Source organism: Bemisia tabaci, chromosome 1 (assembly GCF_918797505.1).
Source record: "Bemisia tabaci chromosome 1, PGI_BMITA_v3".
In the NCBI taxonomy this organism is placed as follows: domain Eukaryota; kingdom Metazoa; phylum Arthropoda; class Insecta; order Hemiptera; family Aleyrodidae; genus Bemisia; species Bemisia tabaci.
In genome coordinates this window covers 37,306,375-37,328,772 of record NC_092793.1, presented here as the reverse complement: position 1 = coordinate 37,328,772, position 22,398 = coordinate 37,306,375, and the positions used below count along the sequence as shown (strand labels likewise).

General features: G+C 39.1%; 1 protein-coding gene across 1 annotated transcript in view; it reads left to right on the top strand.

Annotated features, from left to right (window-relative positions):
• Window positions 1-21,264, top strand: part of Phm (Peptidylglycine-alpha-hydroxylating monooxygenase) — a 100,236-nt gene extending 78,972 nt beyond the window's left edge. The window contains exon 10 of the mRNA XM_072300545.1: window positions 717-21,264. Within this exon, the coding sequence (XP_072156646.1) occupies window positions 717-888 (172 nt within the window). The 3' untranslated portion in view covers window positions 889-21,264. The remainder of the gene's footprint in view (window positions 1-716) is intronic.
• Window positions 21,265-22,398: the final 1,134 nt, after the last annotated feature.

The window sequence follows — 22,398 nt, the reverse complement described above, 5'->3', positions numbered from 1 at the left end:
CGCTCATCTATAAAATCCTCTATCTGCATAGGGAAACAACCAGAACATTTGTTGTTTCTAAAATGAGTTTGAATAAGCGGTTCCGTATTGCACTATGTGGATGGAGTGACACTCATCTGCCAGAACTTCTGGTAACCGACATGGACTTGGCTCTATTTTTGATTCTCACACCTGAAACTTCAGATCTAGTTTTGGTTCTGGTGGTGAGAAAACTGGAAACATTGGTTTAGGTTGGAATTTTGCCATCAATTGTTGGTTCCTTTGGGTTCTCCCCTCCCGTTCCAGTTCTTATCCCACGTGAGAAATTTGCCTTCCTGCAGCAATTTTTGGGGACGTCCTCTGGAATTTTCCAGTAATTTTTAACCCTGTAACTCTACTCAGTAAGAACGCAACAACATTGCGAAGAAAGTTGTCGACCTGGATATTTATGGTAACAATTTTTTGAAAGAGATATTACGAAAAATGTCAAATCCCATTTCACCAATTAAACGCTCATTGAATCCAAAGTTTTCTAGAAATTGCCTATCTATCCAATTTTGCAAATGACTGCACAACTTTAAATATCTTATCAGAAAGAAATATTAAAGTTCACGCTCGAAAAATGGATGTTTCAAGATGGGAGATTCTGATCTTCACTCCTCTAACAGATACCAAAATAAATTAGATCCTTTTCATGTTATTCAATGTTTTTTTTTTTTTTCCCCCGTGTTTTTTAGACAAACAAGTATGGACGAAATGTGCAACTTCTACCTTACCTATTGGGTTGAGAAAACCTCTCCCCTTGAGCAAAAATACTGTTTCACAAACGGACCTCCAGCCTATCATTGGGGAGAAGATGATGGTATTGATGTCAATCGAATCCCAGAATCAGCATCCTCTCTCAATTGAGTCAAAGCCCTTTTGCCGGCTCATCACTAGTCAATTCTTCTATTTTTTTTTTTGAGCCCTTCGTGGCAGCACTAGGAGTGTTCTTGCAGTTTTTCAGACGCTGGTGAGTGTGGTTTTTTTAAAGTATGAGCATGTTTAAGCTCCGTGAAGTCTCCCATGATTTTACGGGCATTAGGGTGTGATCGCGTTTTTCAAAGATCTCACAGGTTTCCCAGGTTGTTTCGTGGACATCTAAGTAAGTGTGGTAATTGATTTCTCCACTTATTATGGAGACTTTCACCCTCCGGATATTTATGAGCAAAACACAATGAAATAAAATGGAACTCACCAAAGCAAAATGGGAGGCACGGAAGCTCCACAGTTGTAGGGGCACCTGTTAGGATTGGTGTTTGATTTTTCTTATGAGCTGTACCTCCATGATTTTGTAGACATATCTCAGTATTCGTGTCAATGGAATTTAATTTTTCTCACATCAAGATTAGCAGTTTAGCAACAATGTAAATCCAGTCATGGTTTTTGTTATTCACCTAAATTATTTTTATCCCCCCCTGGAACTAAAAATGTCTTTGGCGAACCTTGCTTCATGGTTCTCAATAATGTGTGAATGCTGTGTCTCCGAGGGGAAGAGAGGGTAGGCCCCCTCTCCCCATTTTTCCCCTGCAACCTCCTTTGTCCTGAATACTCCTTTATTTGGTACTTCATATGTATTTTGTCAAAACTGTCCCCCACTTGGCGCTCCTGCTTTCCAAAATTTGAGTTTTGGGCGTTGCTTTTATTTTTTTTTGCTTGTTAAAGAAACAGTTCAGGTGCTACAAAGAATAATTCTAAATATTGTCAAATTATTCAATATATATAAGTCCTTAAAACCCGCAAAAAAGCCAAATGGTGTATATACACATAAATTAAGTTATGTAAGTATCGACACCTCTTGACGGGTACTCTTGATAGGACACACACTGCCCCCAGCTAAAGTTTTATTTCGAATATCATTCTCATACGTAATTGGTTCATTATTCATACATTATTCATTTCGGGAAAGTATTACCTTAAAATATTACCATCTTATCAATTTTTCAAATCTTTTTCATATATCAATGTCATCAATTTTATCAAAGCTTCCTGTTCCAATGGACTCATATAAGAAGTGTTTTTCAAATTTTTTATGGCATTTCATTGAATTCAATTTTTAAATTTTAAGTTTGTTTCAACTCATACTTATTTATCCATTCCCCTGTAGGCTATGATGAGGGAAGATCCAAGTTTATTTTTTAGGCAAATATTTCAGGGAGGCTTTGGACAGCAGACAAGTCCCCGTGCCTCTACAAGTATGTTCATCTTACTTCCGGTCTTCCCTCACAAATTATTCAGGAAATCATGAATACTATCCGAAATTTTGCATATTTTAAAAGAAGTTGCAATGTTTGAAGAAGTGAAAATACTTTTAACTATTTTCAGCCCGCAAACTTCGTCAAGAAGAATATGTATTTTGGACCAAATGACATAATAATCAATTGATCACCCCGTAACCATGATTCTGGGCCCATAGATCACAGTTGTTTATTTTATATCAGTCAAGGATCTTTAGCAAGTGTAATTTACCGCAATTAGTACCAATCGGCCTGTTGTAAACTTTTGCTAGAGCATGAATAAGAGTTGTTTTTTATCAAAAATGGCTCCAAAATAATGATGAGCGCCTTGGTAAAGTCTGAAATGCATTCCTGACTTCACAATCTGCGCAAGAAATATGCGTTTTTTTGAGCTTCCCGCTCCAAACACGATACTACAGCACAGGTGAATGTTTCGTTAGAGAAGTTTTTCCATGCAATCCCTGTGCACTAGGATACTACACAATATTCAACATGGCTGACGCTAATCCACTAAAACTCACCATGTGATGGGACAAGATTCTAACCACCTGTTGCCCGAGTAGCATTTTTCAATGTAAAAGTTGCAAGAAGTTGAAACAATATTGGTTAAAAGATGAAACCAAGTTGCAATTCTCTGTCAACTTTTGGTTGATAAGTGCCAATTTTCGGCGATCTAGTCGGAAGAAAAGTTGCAAGTTACAGCAATTGTATTGCATGAATCTTGCAACTTTTCGACGTTGCCAGGATGGTTAGAAATGTTAAAAAATTTCGTCAAAGTTATCAAATTTCGCGAATTTTACCGTAACTTGCCCACAATTCTCGAGTAGGGTTGATATAACGTGAAAGTTTCGAATTTAACGGACGTCGCCAAAATTCTCAAAAAGTCGGGATATGCAACTTCTGGGCAGAATTCTCGGAAACAATGAATTTTTTCAACGTTGTGAAACACCGAATAGAAATTTTTACCAATGGTGCCAAAATTATCGAAAAGAGTGAATTTTTACCAATATTACCAGATTCTTGAAAAGTTTTGATAAACACATCAATGCGGGAAATCTCGGAAATTCTTAATTTTACCAACGTTGCCAAAATGCTGAAAAATTTGAATTTTCAACGGCGTGCCAAGTTTTCCGAAATTGTCCAGCGTTAGAATTCTTGAATGTTCACGTTTTTAGTATAGATCATGGCAGCACTGGCAAGCAGTTGGAACTTCTTTCAACTTTGTACCAACAATTTGCAATATATTTGCACTCCATAAAATTGAAAGGGAAGCAACCAGCAATACTTTAAAGTTGAAACATGTTTCAACTTAATTGCAACTAGTCCCAACAATGATAGCTCCCTAGGTGGAAGAGTAGAAACCTGCACGTCAATCTGTTAGTTGCAAGAATCAAACGATTTTGTTACCTCTGCCACTGGGGTAGCAAGGGGCGTGTTTACATTCACATTTTCCGCTCATTAATAAAATAAAGATCCGCCTTGAATGACCTTGTGCTCCGCGGAAGAGTCGGCCATGTGGAATATTGCAAAGCAACCTAGTGCCCATCACATGATGCGTTTTAGTGGATTGGCGTCGGCCACGTTGAAAATTGTGTAGCTTCCTAGTGCGCAGGGGTTGAATGGAACAATTCTCTCACGGATTTTTCACCTGTGCCGTAGTATTGTCTTTGAAGCGGGAAGCTAAAAAAAACGCATGCAGCACTCATGCAGATTGTGAAGTTGGGAGTGCATTTCAGACTTTGCCAATGCCCTCATCGTTATTTTTGAGCCATTTTCGATAGGAGTCCATTTCAGACTTTGCCAATGCGCTTATCATTATTTTTGAGCCATTTTCGATAAGAAACAACTTGTATTTCTGCTCCAGGAAAAGTTTACAACAAGCCCTTTATTTAGTTGGATGTATTTATGCTATAGTGAAAACTGTGCAAATGGGTTAAATCAAAATTAATCAAGTACCAAGTTCCAAAGTTTTTTTTTATTGAATTCCTTTGTGAGTAGTTCTTTTCCGGGTATAGGTACAATCACTCCATGGGTTGGGAGTCTAAGCATACCCATCCTATGATGACTCGTACATCGGTTCGATAGATCAAGGAGCATGTGCACCAGGTTTGAGAGAACCAAAAGAGTAGATGTTGCACAGAGTCAGTTACAGGTCAGAAGGACTGAGTTTACCTTATAAAATAACGCAACAAATTAAATTATTTCAGCCTAGTAATTACCACATTTATTAGGTCATGCGCACATATTTAATGAAACAGGTGAAACTGCCGGGAAGCATAATCAGAAAAATTTGAGCCTCTGCCCGATCAACTTGTAATTATTTTCTGCGATGAATACCATCCATTTTGCAGTTTTTGTTGGGTTCCTCAATGAAAAGTTGTGCATTGTAATGAGGGTCCTTCTCTTTGACCTTGTGCACTACCAGTAGCTTATGCGTATGCAAGCCATTGTATTGTTCTTTCCACTTTAATTTTGTTCCCTCCCAAAAATTGTCTATGATTCTCTTATTTTTGGGCAGTGGGCCAATTTGTTTGGGCTTTCGTCTGTCAGATGTTGAATCATTTATTTGTTCGATTTCTTTAATTTTTCCTGAAACATAAGTTGTTCCTGCATAGGTATAGAATAAACAATATGTCATATTTAGTAGGGGTCCGCGAAGCGGCGTTTTTCAAAGCGAAGCGAAGCACACAAAAAAACCCCTTTAAATACGCTGTATGCAACCCGCGGAATTTCGTGGCGGTCACTCGAGCGAGTCGCGACTCAGCGTGCGGCGGCGGTGGTAAATTTCATTGAACACGTGAAGAATACATTCATCACATTTTCCTCCTTTTCCCCTAAATTTTAAGAATACATTTTTATTGAGATGCCAGCAGATCTAAGATTTTTTTTTAAATTTGTCATCGGTTTTACTTTAATTATCACGGAATTATGAAAAAATGAAAAATGAAAAATGTTTTTACTTTTTTCATTTTCCTATTAATTTTTTTTTTATCTATTTTAATTTGAAACATCGCAAAACCTACAAAATTAAGGTAAATTTAATTTGAAAATCATCGATTTAAACTTTTCAAAAAATTTTAAGAAGAGAAGAGAAGAATAGAGACCAACCGCCCCAGCTGTTTGCCAAAGCTCGTTATGTTTATATTTCAGTGGGAACGGTTGGACTAGGTATTGCTGAAACGCACAGAGGACAAAATCTAGGATAAGGGAAATTGAATGGGTGCAGAGAACCGCTAATGCTGTTTCCTTCTGCATGGGAGATTCAAGAGGGAAAGTTTATCAATCCAGATCTGTTGTCAGAAAGCAATGGAAGCTGCGTCGCTTTCAGCATTAACCATTTGCATGTCTTGTGCATGTTACCTGTACGACTGTTTGGACAGCTTTGGTCTCTTTATACCAGATAAACCCACCTCAAGCCCAAGTTTACACGCGGCTCCACCCATGCACCCCGTGCTATATAAAATTGGTAACATGCTTGATGCATTCTTGGATACTATGCATTCATGTCTCATTGTCTTAACATGATTAAACATTCTTGGTATACTACGCAAGCAACCTCTATTACGCGCTTTTTTCATTAACTATATGAACTTGGCACAAAACAATTGGCAAAGGCCTGAATGGTTTCGGATCCATCATAGCAATTAGCGACAAGGCCTAGCCTTTGAATGAAAATGCGAGCTCTGATTTCTTGGCTTCCTAGACGAGTCAAGCCTCCTTCAGCTACTCTTTCTAGGCAAACCGTCTCCATTTGATGTAGTATTGCTCTGAAAAGGCAACTTCCATCCCCAGGCATTTTTCCGACGTGCACACCTCCTGCAGTCACTGATACTAGTTCTCTCATTATTGCTGACGCTTTCCGCTAAACACACACACTTTCCTTTCAGTTCTTGTTCAGCCTAAAGGCAGTAAATCCTCCTTTAACTTTATGTACACTCCAGAAGCTTCTAAGCTTTTACCCAGTACCACTGTGCAAACAACCTCCTGACAGAGAAAGCGCATCTATTAGTCACTACAAGCTTGGCAAGAAAAAAAAACAGGGGATGGCGGCTTGGACCGCAAGCAGTGCAGCAACCCAAGTAAGAAACTAACATAAAGCAAAAGTAGCAACTAGCAATATAGAAGAAAAAATAAATAAATAAATAAATAAAAAAAAGATAAATAATTAATAATTTAGTAGCTAACTTAGACAGTGCAAGAGCGTGCATTTGTTACGATAGGAGTTTAACGGTAGCAGAGAGTCAGGGTTGTGCTTGATATGTTTAGATAGCAAGTTAGATGGTGCAAAGCGTGTATTAGTGGGATAGGGGTTTGATGGTAGCAGGGAGTCAGGGTTGTGCTTTGATATTTTCATAAATTGCTCGCGTTTCGGCTTGTTAGGGCGCGAACCGCTGAGATCTGGTTTCATAAGCTTTAACTCACAAATGAGGCGAGAGAGACTTACTACTTATAGGTGGGATCGGGTTTTGAATCATGCAACACCAAAACAACCACTACCAAATCAAGCAGTCATTCAAGCACTACACAACCTATCTAGAGACCACACGAAAAGGCACTCAGAATGAAAGCTTTTTGTGGCGAAGCTTTCAAATCCCACCCATTATTTTTATTCAAGAACACAAAGTAGAAAAGTCTCATAAGAACAAATAAAATGAACATTTGATTAGTTAGAAATGATCCTACAGTTTGAGTTCAGTACAAAATACCTACTTATGAAAATTGATTTCATAAAAACCAGGAATGTTGTACATTTTTTAATTTGTCATAACTTTGGTGAACACGATTTGCCAAAATTCGCGGAAATAATGATTGATTTAAATGAATAAATCCCGAAAACCACTTGCAGCCCGCGATTCTCCCATGAGCCGCTGTGTCAAAAAAGATGCCAAACAGTTCCCACTTTCCGGAGAACAAGGGGCTCGGAATGGCCCATTCATGGATTGACTTCATCGGCGCTCCAGTACAGTGTGACTCAACTGTACTCTATGTGAATATCGCGGAGCGGCCGCAAGCGCATGCGCAAAGAACCGATTTACGCGGACACATTATACATCAATCGTCGGCATTCGGCATCGATTCCGAAAGATCGCGAAAATTGGAATTACCGCGTTTGTAACCGTGAAATCTTCGCTTTGCTTCGCTCTTTTCGACCACGCGCTTCGCTTCGCCAAATGCGGAGCTTCGCGGACCCCTAGTATTTAGTTTATCATTTAGTTGTTGATTTTAAGGGGAAGGTTGTAGTAAATCTTTACTCGTTCAAGGATGTCAAATTTCCATGATTGTTTTTGATTGAAAATTTATAAAGTTCGCTGGCAAAGGAACGAACTGTCGGACATTGTTGAAATTTTATCTCTAATGATGTTATCTAATTTTTTTTTACCATAATGTAATAATTGTTCCTGGTAACACCTTTTTTTACCATTTGATGTTTAAAATATTTTGAGAGTTAGAACACCTAATTCACTAATTAATTTCTTCAACTCAAAAATACCAGGACTCCTGCCATTTTTTAATGGGCATTTGGCACTGGGTGCAGCATTGTCCAGGGTTTGACTATTTTTCAAAGATTTTCTTGTTATTCTATCAACTGAGGGGCTGCGGCCCAATCTCCTGAGGTGCTTCATATCTTTCATGTTCAAGTTTTCAATAGCAAAAGTGTTTTGATGGTATTGATGAAATGAATTAATTATTAAATAGTCATTGAGTAAGTTTAAGATAATAATACTTTATGATGAGAAAGAAAAAAATTGAGATTAATCCCCTCAAGGATATTTGAAGTGTGAAAAAGAAAAAAAATCCTCATGAAGAACAATGCTCTCAAAATCACTGAGTAAGTAAACCAAGTAAAGAAAATGAAGGAAAGAAAAAACCAAGCTAAACTTCGAAAAGAAAGAAAAGGGTCAAGGTACTGAATGCAATCTTCACCTACCCGGCCCAAAAGTGGAAAAAAGACAGACGGGAAAGCAGGGATGGAGTAAGAGTCCTGTGCATGGAGGGGTAGGAGACTGAGTATGTGCAGGATGCGCAGGGAAGGGAAATGCCACCCTACATGAGCACCAGAGGTATGGAGAATGGGACAGGAGCCATGGAGTGGAGGGGGCAGCGGATGCGCACAGCATTATGTGTTACGCTTATAGTTTTATATTTTAGAGTATGATTTAAATTTAGAATACCCCTTCGTTTTTGTATCGAACATCCTTTTTTCCTCAACTCTTTTTCACAATATTATTTCGACGCATAATTTGAAGAAAATGTTGATTTTCCAGAAGAAATGTGAATCTCTGTTTTTGCATTTTACCTGTTGTGTTTTCTTTGGAATACTTACTGCACATTTTTATACTTTTTGCATTTATTTTTCCACATGTTGTTTCTGATACTGAGTTTCTATTTTTAAAAACCGATTACCTGAAAAAAATTCCAATTTCTCAGTCAATGTCTGGTTATTTATTAAAACCTCACTAATTTGAGGAAGTTCAGTTTTATCTAACTTTTTTCACCTACTTTTATTTTAATCTCCTTAAACATCTAAACACATTTTAAAACTATTTATTTTCTGACAAAAAATGAAAGGTAGGGTTAATTCACTCATTCTAGTCATATGTGTGTTTATACGGTATACCCATTCACTCATTCTAGTCATAAGTGTGTTTATACAGTATACCCATGATTTTATCTCTCATTTCTCTATTTTCCAAGTTAAGGTTGGTTTTGTTTGCCACTTTCATTTTGCACTTAAAGTACTTGAAATGATTCCTAGTAGCCAAAGTAGGATACCTATCAAAATGTGTAAAAAATACCTATTGAATGGGGCATTGAGTTACTGAAAATAGGTGTAAAATATCCTATAAAGTGTCCTTTTTTTAGTTATTAAGTACAATGTATAATAAGTTAACTGAAAAAGCCTTGGCAAGTAGGGATACGGTGGTGGATTAAAGAAGAACAGTAATGAGCAAGCATTGTTTGGATATCTCAGATGCTTCTATGACGGACAATCACACTTCTGAAAGCGATTAAGCACCTACCCTTCGTGAACCACTTTCCTCACAGGGCTGTCAAAGAATCATTATGATCAAACCCCTAATGGTCTTATTAATACTTCTTTTTTCGTGAGTTAAATTAATATTCACATAGAATAATAATTCATTCACCATAAGAAGCGCCACATTAATCTTCATTAGAACATGGTATTTGTTGACCTTGGACGATTTTGGGTAACCAAGTCTTCACTGTTTCTTGTGAATCTCCGTTAATCATTCTTGTAAGTCGGCCGACCTGTTTGTAATCTTTGTTCTGCTCAGCTCGGTTACCTCGGCAATAAATATCTGGGCAGCGGAGTTACTTTTTTGGTCAGTACATATGATAGAACATATCTATGAAAGTGTTGATTGCGATCAGAAAAGTTTTACTTTTCGTTCATCGCGCCAAAACATACAACCTACGAAAATGATCGAACTCCTCAAGGTCATATGTATGTCTGTTAAGGATTCGTTCCCGTGGCGCTTCTTATAGCGAAGCTAGATACCATTCTGTAATATTAAGTCATGAACGCCACACCAATAGGGCTCATTGCAGCTATCATAATCCCAAGTCTTCTGAAAAGCCCTCACTGAATGAGATTCAATGGTTCCGAACCCTGCTTTGTCAAGATGATTTGAATGCTTTAATTTAAAAACATGTTTAAAACCAAGGTTAAAATTCTGTTTTTCTTTCAAGTGTCAAAAACACTTTGAAAAAGCATCTAAATAGGAGTAAAAATCATCAACTTGTGATGTTAGGAAAAAATATAGCAGCGTAACCTAGCGGCGAACACAAGAACATAGTAATAGATACATACATATAAGACACAAGTATTTAATACTGTTTATAATCAATGTTAAAAAATTATATATGGTATTCAAATTCACTTGATGCTAAATGATACTAGTATTTGGCTACTAGGGAAGTCATCAGTTAAGTAAGTCAGTACCTAATGTGTGTAGTAACGACTGCAGTGTACCTAGTCGCATTCTGTTTCTAGTTTCCTCTGCAAAAAACGCTCTATGTAGATTGATATTTTAAGTATCCTGGCTCAAAGTAGAATTCATTAAACTGAGGCTGAAAGATTTTTATCCTTTGGAAGATCCATTTATCCATTGCTGAAAGATTCCTATCTTTTCAGTTTTGCTGAAAGGTATCAAAATCAGATGCAATGGTGTTATCCAACCAACCAATAATGTCATTCAATCTCACTCTAATCCTATTGCAATCTCTTTTACCGAGCTAGAAGTTCTGAGAACTTTGAGAAGCTGAAAGACTTTTGAGGTCTGTGACAACCAGCATTTTTTGTTCTATTCTTTCTAAGAAGATTTGCAAGCAGTCTTACAGATGTTATAAAATTCTGTAATCATTCCTTTCTCAAAGAAATTTATTTTGATAAGAAACCAGTTATGTTTTATGTGTGTTGAAATTTAAAGTGTTATCTGTATGACTCACTTATTTTTTTACCAGCAGATGGTGATGTGTTTGTTCTCTTAAAAATCGGAAAGAAAAAAAAAATTCCCTTTGATCTCTGCTACCTTGCATTGTAGGTATCTACTTAGATATGCAATTACATTTTATTTTCAATGTAGATTTGATTTGATTTTCCTTGATTGTTGTAAAAACTGGAGATATGAACTCTCTCCTCTTCTTCTTTGTTTGTTTTTGAGAGTAGGATTCGACAAGAAAAAAAAAAAAATATGACGCAGACCCGCTGGTTCTAGGTACTAGAGGACTGAAGAAAAAAATGAGAAGGAAACACAAACAAGAAATTTCCAACCACCCCGTGTCCTAAAAATGTTGATGGCAACTCATCAACAATAGTTTTGGATCCCCTCCCCCCCCCCCCCCCCAAGCAACGAAGATTCGTCCATTTCATTTGAAAAAAGAAAGAGCAGCTATACATGAAAGCTGCAATTTATCAGGAATAGGCAGCAAAATTTGGTAGGCAGTGCTAAAGGGAGCCAAATCCATGGACTCCGCCCTACAGGCAGATTTTCCTCTTCCCCATAAATGACAGTTTCAAGCCAAATGCTCAGAAATACGGCAAAATGGTCGACATTTCCGTCCATAATTCGTCGATACCCAGCTGGAATGGACTATTCGTAACCCTATGTTGGCAGTAGGAGGATAAAGTTCACTGCGCGGTGAAAGGGGCGCGCCGGAGGGTGGTTTGTGCACATCAGTTGGATGTATTTCTGCTAAATGGAACTATGTGCATTAAGACATGAGCCCTGAGACCCACAAGAGTATGTGCATAACAGGGTTCCAGTCATAATGAACATAGTTCCATTTGATAGAAATACGTCCAATTGGCCGTCTCCGGCCTTCCGGCTAAACGGACAAAATTTTGGACCATGGTGCTGTAAGTGGGCAATTTCTATGAGGAAACGACTATACTTTTGCCGATTTACCCATTTTAAGTCCTGCGAGCTTTAGGACACTTCAAAGACCTCAAAGAGGTTGTTCCAAAAACGCCGATTTTGCCCCCTCCCCCTGGATTTGGCCCAAACATTGCTTAGATATTGTACTAAGTGTCCCCGATGCTTGCGCGAAATTGTAGTCCCCTCGGTTCATTAGGGGGGGCGGGGGCGGAGGGGCTAAGTTGCAATTTTTTCAAAACTTTAAAAATCGATATCTCGCGAACGGTTTGATTGTAAGTGTTGCGGTTTGCGCTATAATGCGTCCAGCCCACGTACAAACTGGGGCTCTCAAACTGGCACTAATTCTTCTATTTCTCAGCCATTTCTGCACGGAATGCCTTGAAAATTTCAAGATCTGATCTGTGATGTATCCCGAACACATCGGTTACCCTCAAAGATCGTCGGCCCTACGCCCTACGATCTTTGAAAGGCAACAGTCAACAGTTCCATCGATGAGCCTCTTTGAGGCCCCCAGTTTGTAGGTGGGCTGGACGCTTAAAACGTTAAAAAAATAGTCTCTACAAGAATATTAATGCTGTTTGCACGGTTGCGTAATTTATCGTAGTCATAAATCGAGTTTTTCAATTTTGACGATTCGACTTTTTTTGTTTTTCGTCTCTCCTCTCCAAGCAATCGTTGCTGCGTGAATACCCAGATAAGACATAATATTTTTACAAATTGGGCAAATATTGTCAGTATTGTCGCAATATTTACACAACACTGACAATATTTTGATAATATTTTAATCAAAATTATTTTTTTAAAAAATATTTAAAGAATCTTTACTTAGTATTTTTAAAAATAATATGTTAACCCAAAATATTATAAAAATATTTTCACAGTATTTCATAGTATTTCAAAGTATTGGCACACTATTTATGCCAAAAGGAAATATAGTGTAAACTTTTAACATAGTCTCAATATTTAACTAATATTGGCCCAATGTTTGCATAAATATCCAAACAATATTGTTTAAATATTGGCTAAATATTTCTGTCTTATCTGGGTAAAAACCGGGTGAGGTGATTCTCCATAAAATTCTGCATCTGCCTCATTTTATTTGACTTTGGGGAAACGATTCGTTCTTGAGTTAAAGCGATTTTTCTACGCGTTCCCGGTCACTCGCGGGCGGCATATCGGCGGCGCTCCATCCCGCACGGGCGAGGGAGAGGTTGTTTCACCGCTAGGACCTTATATTCATGCTCGAGGCTGTAAGTATCGATATTTTCTCCTTCCCTTCCAATAAATACTTTTTTATACTTCGTTATACGGGGTGTCCCAGACCGCCCGTACCAGGTCTTTTTCTCGGATGCTTAAGGGATTACGAAGTCAGGGACCGCGGGGTTGAATAGGGAATTGACCCTAAGGAATCTGAATTTCATGGTCCCAAAACTCCCTGGGGGGGTAAAGAGGGGGTCACGATCCCAAAATTCGGGGTCCCCTACAGAATTGCGATTTGATTGCATTAAAATTAAAAAGTGACGAAAAATGTCACGTGAAATTGACGCCTCAGAATCCAAAATCGGACCTTTTAACGTCCGAAAATGATCTCTAATAGACGGGGACAGCGGCCCCCTGCATAATTTCCCTTCGGTCAAAAATTGACGTAGATTCTCCGGAGAAACGTGATTTCCTAGGTTATCGATCCCAAGGAATCCGATTTTCATGGTCCCGTAGCCTCCCTAGCGTCCCTCTGGGGGTAAAAAGGGAAGGCACGATGTCTCCCGACTTTTGGGATCGTGACCCCCTCTTTACGTAGCCTCCCTAGCGTCCCTCTGGGGGTAAAAAGGGAAGGCACAATGTCTCCCGACTTTTGGGATCGTGACCCCCTCTTTACCCCTCAATGGGCGCATGGGGGGTTTTGAGACCATGAAATTCGGATTCCTTGGGGTCAATTCCCTATTCAACCCCGCGGTCCCCAACTTCATACTACCTAAACCATCCGAGAAAAAGACCTGGTACGAGGTGATCTGGGACACCATGTATAACGAAGTATAAAAAAGTATTTATTGGAAGGGAAGGAGAAAATAACGATAATTACAGCCTAGAGCATGAATACAAGGCCCTAGCGGTGAAATAACCTCTGCCTCGCCCGCGCGGGATGGAGCGCCGCCGATATGCCGCCTGCGTGTAACCGGGAATGCGTAGAAAAATCGCTTTAACTCATGAACGAATCGTTTCCCCAAGGTCAAATAAAGTGTGGTAGATGCAGAATTTTATGGAAAATCACCTCAACCGGCTTTTATTCACGCAACAACGAATGCTTGGAGAGGAGATACGAAAAACAAAAAAAAGTCGAACCGTAATAATCAAAAAACTCGATTTATGAATATGATAAAATACGCAACCGTGCAAAGAGCATTATATTCTTGTAGAGAATATTTTTTAACGCAAACCGCAACACTTACAAACAAACCGTTCGCGCGATATCGATTTCTGAAGTTTTGAAATAATTGCAACTTAGCCCCCCTGCCCCCTGCCCCCTAATTATCCGAGGGAACTGAAATTATTCCAAAGCATCGGGGACACTTAGTACTTACAACATCTGAGCAAAGTTTGGGCCAAATCCAGGAGGTGGTGGGGAGGGGGGGGGGGGTAAAATCGGCGTTTTTGGAACAACTTCTTTTATTTCAAGATGATTTTTGATTTTGCTACATCATAGCATATTTTGAGCGAATTACTACTTAAATTTTCTCATCTTTTAAAAATAAGAAACGTCCTAACCCTACTGCTAAAGTGTGAAGGGCAGGTTAGAATGTCCTGTTGCAGGGTTGCCAATTTTTTTTCATTTTCAAGTTCCCTGATTTTTTTCATTTTTCCATAACTCCAAATTTTTCTAATTCCCTGATTTTCTTAGAGCTTCAAACGAAAGTTCCAATTATTTATATATTTATTTATTTTTCTTAAACGCTGATTTGGACAAAATTTCCTTTAGTTTTCTTCATCCTTACATGTTTAAAACCAATTATGGAAAAAGGTATTCAGTATCTGGTTAAAAGATGCAAGCCTTAAAAACTCCAAGGAGGGTACACAGTTGGAGGATGAGTGATATGTATAGTAATTCGCAGATGTGTCAGGCATTCCTCGACTTCTCCCACGAATTCCCTTACTTTTCACGGTCTCCACAAATTCCCCGATTTTCTCGGTTTTCCACACCGCTGACAACCCTGCAGGGGCACATTGAAATGGCTCTAAAAATTTTCTGAAATTTCTTTTTAGTCGTGCGGCGAAGCCGTATAGACTCTAGGTTTCGCCGGAGGCTAAAAAGTGTCCACACTTTTAGGCTAGGTCCAAGAGGAGAATTTTCGAGGAACCAAGTAACATATGAGGTATTGATATCGGTGCATTTTGGCCCAATGGAGATGTTACATGTGCGAGGAATTTGCAATTTGACTGTTGATTCTTGTATAAAAGTTCGCGAGGAACACAATGGTGCCACTGGTTTTCTCTGAAATCATCTTCCATGCTCAAAAAAACCTCTCAAGTTGAGGCCAAAATGGAGGGGTATCCCACCCTACCCTGAGAGTCCACGTCTACATGAAGACAAACTCTCCATGCAAAGATAGGGAGCAAATACATTCGCAGGGTTGCCGTGTACTCAGTTTTGGAGTCCCCAGATAAATTGGTAGCCCTGTCAAAGTATTAGCTCCCTATCTTTGCATGGAGAATAGGTCTTGATCTAGGCTTTGACTCTCAGGGTAGGGTGGGATATTCCCTCCATTTTGGCCTCAACTTGAGTGCTTTTTTTTGAGCTTGGGAGATGATTTCAGAGAAAACCAGTGGCACCATCGTGTTTCTCGTGACTTTTTACACAAGATTCAACAGTCAAATCGCAAATTCCTCACACATGCAACATCTCCATTATGCCAAATGGAATTTCTGACCATTTAGCCATGGTTTGGTAGCGTTTAGCAATCAACTGTGACCATAATGTAAAGAACCCACACAGGTGCCTTTCGGCGGAATGTCGCCCTATGGCATTCTTTATCATCAAGTCACCGTTGAACATTTACTGTTCAATAGCGTTCAGCAACCAAGTATAGCCAAAATTCTCAGAACTCATACCTCAGATGTTCAAAGAGTGTTCACATGTGTCGCCAAATGGAATTTCTGATCATTTAGCCATGGTTTGGTAGCGTTTAGCAATCAACTGTGACCATAATGTAAAGAACCCACACAGGTGCCTTTCGGCGGAATGTCGCCCTATGGCATTCTTTATCATCAAGTCACTGTTGAACATTTACTGTTAAATAGCGTTTAGCAACCAAGTATAGCCAACATTTCCAGAACTCATACCTCAGATGTTCAAAGAGTGTTAACATGTGTCGCCAAATGGAATTTCTGATCATTTAGCCATGGTTTGGTAGCGTTTAGCAATCAACTGTGACCATAATGTAAAGAACCCACACAGGTGCCTTTCGGCGGAATGTCGCCCTATGGCATTCTTTATCATCAAGTCACTGTTGAACATTTACTGTTAAATAGCGTTTAGCAACCAAGTATAGCCAAAATTTCCAGAACTCATACCTCAGATGTTCAAAGAGTGTTAACATGTGTCGCCAAATGGAATTTCTGATCATTTAGCCATGGTTTGGTAGCGTTTAGCAATCAACTGTGACCATAATGTAAAGAACCCACACAGGTGCCTTTCGGCGGAATGTCGCCCTATGGCATTCTTTATCATCGAGTCACAGTTTAATAGCGTAAATAAGCAACCAATGGTGGCCAAAATGTCAAGACTCCAAACTGGTGCTTTTTGGCTGAATTTCGCCCAATAGGATCTTTGATGATTTATCAGTAATGGTTGATGTTTATGTTGATTAATTATTACTGTCTGAAAGTGAATCCTGTGGGAGAATATTATAGGGTTGGTTCAAACAAGTTTTAGAATTTTTTTCCTTTGAGCTAATGGACCTTAAGGGACAACTTCAATTCATCGAACTAAAAGTTTTCAATGTTCATAACCATTTTTTAACTGTCGGAACTCACTAGACCACATTATATTCATGATGAATTTAAAGAATATCGCTGTCAAAAGTTGAGTTCTCCTTCAATTTAGCACTTTTTGTCATTACCTTAAAGACCATACGGAAAGTGCTAAATCTACGGAAAACTCAACTTTTCACAGCGATATTCTTCAAATTTATCATGAATATAATGTGGTCTAGTGAGTTCTGACATTTAAAAATGGGTATGAACATTTAAGGCTTTATTTTCCTTGAATTTAAGTGGTTTTTCAGGGTCTACGGTAAGAAAAAAAGTCTAAAACACGTTAAAAGTTACTTGAACCTACCCTATAATGTTGAGCTATGACTTCAACTTTCATGAACCCTTACTTGTGCCTTTCAGCTTGATTTCGCTAAATGGAATTATTTATGATTGAAGTCGTGGTTGAGTTTACTATGCTGATAAAATATCATTGGAAAATTTAGGTTTCACCATCATAGTCTTCTACGAGGGCTGTCCCAAAAGAAACCGGACTTTTGTCATAGAAGGCGAACAGAGCGTCGTAATGAAGTTTTCTTGGGCTTGTTTGAGAGCTGATAAGCTACTGAAGATGCTTGTTTTTACAGAATGCAAACATTGGTCTTGGTAAGGAAACTACACGCTTTGGAATAAAGGAAAGTCAAACTCGAGTTTGGATTTTTGTCTTTATTTCAAGAAAAATTTAGATACAACTTAAAAAAAAAAACCAGGTTTTAAGTTAAAAACTTCGTTGCTCTCTTATTCAAATGCTTAAAAATAAGGAAATCAACATTTTAAGCAGCTTACCAAGTCATCACCTATCCCCTTCAAAATATTCGCCAGCTTTGTCGATGCATTTTTGCCACCGTTTCTTCAATCGGGAGAAACACTGTTGAAAATCCGCAGGTTTGAATGATCGCAATTCCTTCAAGGTGAAACCGTCAACCGAGAATATTACAATGGTGTTCTGAGACGATTACGCGAAAATGTCCGCAGAAAAAGGCCCGAGCTTTGGAGAGAGAATTCCTGGTTTCTGCATCACGATAATGCACCTGCCCAAGCATCCCTCCAAATTCGCGAATTTTGTGCAAAGAATGCCATGAGTGTCCTCCCTCATCCCCTCTATTCACCTGACCTGGCTCCGTGTGATTTTTTCTTCACGACTTAAATCTACCTTGAAAGGTCGACGTTTTCAAACCATTCCGGAAATTCAAGAGAACACCTTGAAGGAATTGCGATCATTCAAACCTGAGGATTTCCAACAGTGTTTCTCCCAATTGAAGAAACGGTGGCAAAAATGCATCGACAAAGCTGGCGAGTATTTTGAAGGGGATAGGTGATGACTTGGTAAGCTGCTTAAAATGTTGATTTCCTTATTTTTAAGCATTTGAATAAGATTGCAACGAAGTTTTTAACTTAAAACCTGGGTTTTTTTAAAGTTGTATCTAAATTTTTCTTGAAATAAAGACAAAAATCGCAACTCGAGTTTGACTTTCCTTTATTCCAAAGCGTGTAGTTTCCTTACCAAGACCAATGTTTGCATTCTGTAAAAACAAGCATCTTCAGTAGCTTATCAGCTTTCAAACAAGCCCAAGAAAACTTCATTACGACGCTCGGTTCGCCTTCTATGACAAAAGTCCGGTTTCTTTTGGGACAGCCCTCGTAAAAATAACCATCAGCATTACTGCACCAACCAAAATCTAGCCCAAAAAAAAAAAAATAGTTCGGCTGAAAAAGTGGGAGAAGTTGGGATGTGCAGTCTCAAAATAAAAATACCTAGCTGTGATTGGACATAGCTTTGCTTTCATTGAGACTTTCAAATTTTATGAATAAAAAACAGTACGCGTTTAGCAAAAACAGTTAGTTTTGTCCTTACCTGTAGACCATACAAAAAGAGCTAAATTGAAGGAGAACTTAGCTTTTGACAGCGATGCTCTTCAAATTTTTCATATACCTGTACAATGTGTTCTAGTGAGTTTGGATGGTAAAAAATGGTCAGGAACATTTAAAGCTTTATTTTCCATGAATGTAAGTTGTCGTTCAGGATAGATTCTGACGACTAGATCCTTACTAGAGTAAGGAAAGAAAGTCTAAAATTGTTAAAAGTCACAGAAAAACGCGAAAAAAGAAAAAAGTCGGAAAAGGAAGTCAAATTTACATAACAATTAAATTAACATAAAAATTTCGTAAAAAGTATTGGAAATTACGAACAAATGTATTTACGTAAAAACTGTATTAAAAAGAAAGTTAATTTTAATTAAGAAAAATAATCTTGGTAAATCAATTTCTCACGTAAATTTGACTCAAAATTCATTTAAAAAACAGGGCCGGATTTACCTACTTGCCGCCCATGGGCCGGATTTACCTACTTGCTGCCTATGGGCCACCTGTATTTTGCCGCCCCCTTCTCATTCGTTTCGAAACATCAATAAAAAACAACTTAATCGGCCCGAAACAGTAACAGAGAAACAACTTAAAACGGGACTAAGGACGCAAATAATAAAAAGAAACACATAAAATATAATAAGAAACCCGGGACGTTTCGCAGGGATCACACCCGCATTTTCAACCGGCAAAACAAGAAAAATTAAAAGAAAGGACACTATGCCCCTCACTACTAGCAAAAGTTCGCACGGAACTTTGCGTGAAAGTTAAGTTCCGTAAACCTATCTACATATGTGTGAACAAGGCCTTCCATTTGTAAGAAATGAAGGTAAAAATTATGCAAGAACAAACATAAATGTGGTTTAATAATTTTAACTTCCGCCGCCGCGCCGCGCTGACCGCACTGTGTTTGGCGCAATGCGTGAAGTATTCCTACAGTCTTGTAGGCGCTATGCGTTTCACGCCGACCGCCGCACAGTGGATTGAGTCAATTAGAGGGGTCGGACATGAAATTTTTGACAAGAACTGCAAATGTTGATGTTTATTTCGTCACATTTTAAAGTTCAAGGGGTGATACTGGAAGAAAATATCACGAGAAAACCAGTGGAACAGCTTGCAGAACATTAGATTCTTGTATAAACGGAGTTATGAGCGTTTTAAGTTCCCAAATTTTTTCCGACCTCTCTCATTGACTCGATTCACCGTGCGCCGCGCTGAGGGCTTCTCCTTTCTATCTCAAGTCCTCATCATCACTGCTGCACCGCTCCATGCCAAATTGCGTGTTTAGTTTCTCTCTTAACTCGACTAATTAAAGGTGCTGTCTCTTGTGTCACCGAAAGACGCTTTCTCGTTTGTAATTTTTTTTTTCTGAATCCGATTTTTTTTAAACCTACATTTTAAAAAAATGCAAAATTTGCCGCCCCCTGCGTTAAGAAATGAGAGAGAGATGCTGTACTCGATTATCTAATGCATCTGACGAGTTTTTCAATTCAAAAAGGAACGTATTACACTCCACAAATAAATCACGTTTGAAGCGCAAACCGGAAAAAACACGATTTGTCAAAAGTATTCATTAAGTATTGCACTTTCCACAGAAGCATATTGCACAAAAATGTCACTGTAACGACTTCCGGATATGGTTGCGACCAACTTAAGGCTCAAAATTTTGATTTGTTTGCTCCCTAAAAAAAATGGTCCATCTCTGTAACTGTGCTCACCAAAACTGACGATCCCAGGGTCACAGGCTGTCGTGGTCCCGGAGACATTTTTCAGGGTTGAAATCCTTCCTCTTATTTAATTGTTTTTTAAATAAACTTAGGCTAGGACACTATCCCTAAATAACAAACAGACCAATTTGGCTCCAATGCCTCGAGCTCTGCACGTGTAAACTTGAGTTTTTTGTTTTTATTACTCTCGCTTTTTATTACTTTCGTCGGTCTGCTCAGGGCCGAAGGGGGCCCTCCCTCCCCCCTTCCTCCTCTTACAGTCACGCTCCGGCGTGGCTGCAGCCGTTGCGCCGCGTCATTTTTGTGGGAACATTGATCAGCGTTTCGAGCCTTAAGGCTCAGTTCGGGTGCGATATTCTATCGTCTACGCGCCCAACCCCCCCCCCCTCCCCCTCCCCTCCCAAAGACGCTCCGCGCCACCAGACTATCGATATTTTAGACCAAAATATTGTATCGATATTTCAACGTTGATATATCGTCCGTATCCATACATTTATCTCCAGAAATATCGAATCGATTTTTCTTTCTTTCTCCTGCTGAGTTGTGTATTTTACACCTCGGAAAATCGGAAATTATGGTCAATTTTTCATAGTTCGAATTTCGGATTTCGCTGGCCAGGTTGTACAGACCTACGTCACAGGGTAAACAAACCTCAAGATGCAAATACCTCCTTTTTTTCTCTATGTAGGTATAGGACTTTTCGCGTGGCTGCTCGACGGTTTGTTAATCTGTGGAGGTTAAGCTACATTCACGCGTCGCAAGCAACCTGGCGCGTCTGCTTCTTGCTACTGCGAGCGCGCCTTCATTTCCTCCTGCACGCAACAAGGACAACCGCGATGATAAAGAATTCCATTCGGCGAAATCGAGCCGAGAGCAGGCACCACGAGTATATACATATGGGTTATTTTAGTGATGGGTGGGATTTTATTTAAAATTCCTATGAATCCTAGGTATAGTATTTACTTTAGTAAACAATTATCATTTATTCCATCACTTCTTCGGATTATTTATTTTTAATCAATCTATATTCACGCGAAGTGTAGCTCATCTGCACTTTTCTTTCCCTGGAACCTAAATGTACATTATGAGTTTGAATCCATCAGAAACTAAGTCAGTCAAAATCAAATTTAACTACATACGAAGTGAAAACGATTTGTATTTCGCAAATCAAAGTGATAGTTAAAGCAACCAAACTGTGTCAGAAATGTTCCCAAATTACTAGGTAAGGCTTTTATCAGCTCATCATCTGATCCAAAAATTTTAATTGTGGCATTTCATTCGGCATGTCGCCGCACGACTTCTATGATACTCAAAGTCTCACATATATAATTTGAAAGGGGGGGTCTGGGGGGGGGGGGCGGCGCCCCCTCAGCAGGTAGCTTTTGCTACTTGTTTTGAGATTAAAGAGGCAATTTTTTTAAGTGCCTGATCCAAACTAATACATCAGACGTGTTGTAGTTTGCCATGTTACGGTAGCTGGGTCCATCTCTGACATTTTTTGATATCTAGGCTCATTCCTCACATGCTTTAACGCCTAATCCAACAAGGGTTGCAAATTTCGTCGCTCCTCTGACATGAAGGTGTATCACCATTTCCAGTAGAGCCCCTTATTGGGGATCTATTCCAAACCATTTCGCAGTTGAAGAATAGTTGGAATATAGAAAACTGCACTCCATCACATGAAAAACATTTAAACGTGTCCCAGAACACCCGTATCAGGCCTTTTTCTAGGTTGAGTCAGGTTGTATGAAGTCGGGGACCGTGGGGTTGAGAAGGGAATCGACTCCAAGGAATCCGAATTTTCATCCCCCCCCCCCCCGACCCCTTGGGGGCAAAGGGGGGGGGGTCACGGCCCAAAAAGTCGAGGTCTCTGACAGATTTGCGATTCGATTGTGTATGCACACTAATTGCATTGAAATCGAAAAGGACGGAAAATTTCACGTGAAATTGACCCTGAAAAATTCAAAATCGGACCACTTTTCGCCCAAAAATAATTGCTTAAAAAGGGGGACAGTGGCCCCCTCCGTAATTTCCCTTTGGTAAAAAACTGATTTAGATTCTCCAGAAAAAGATGGTTTCCCAGATAATCGATCCCAAAGAATCCGATTTTCATGGTCCTGAAGTCCA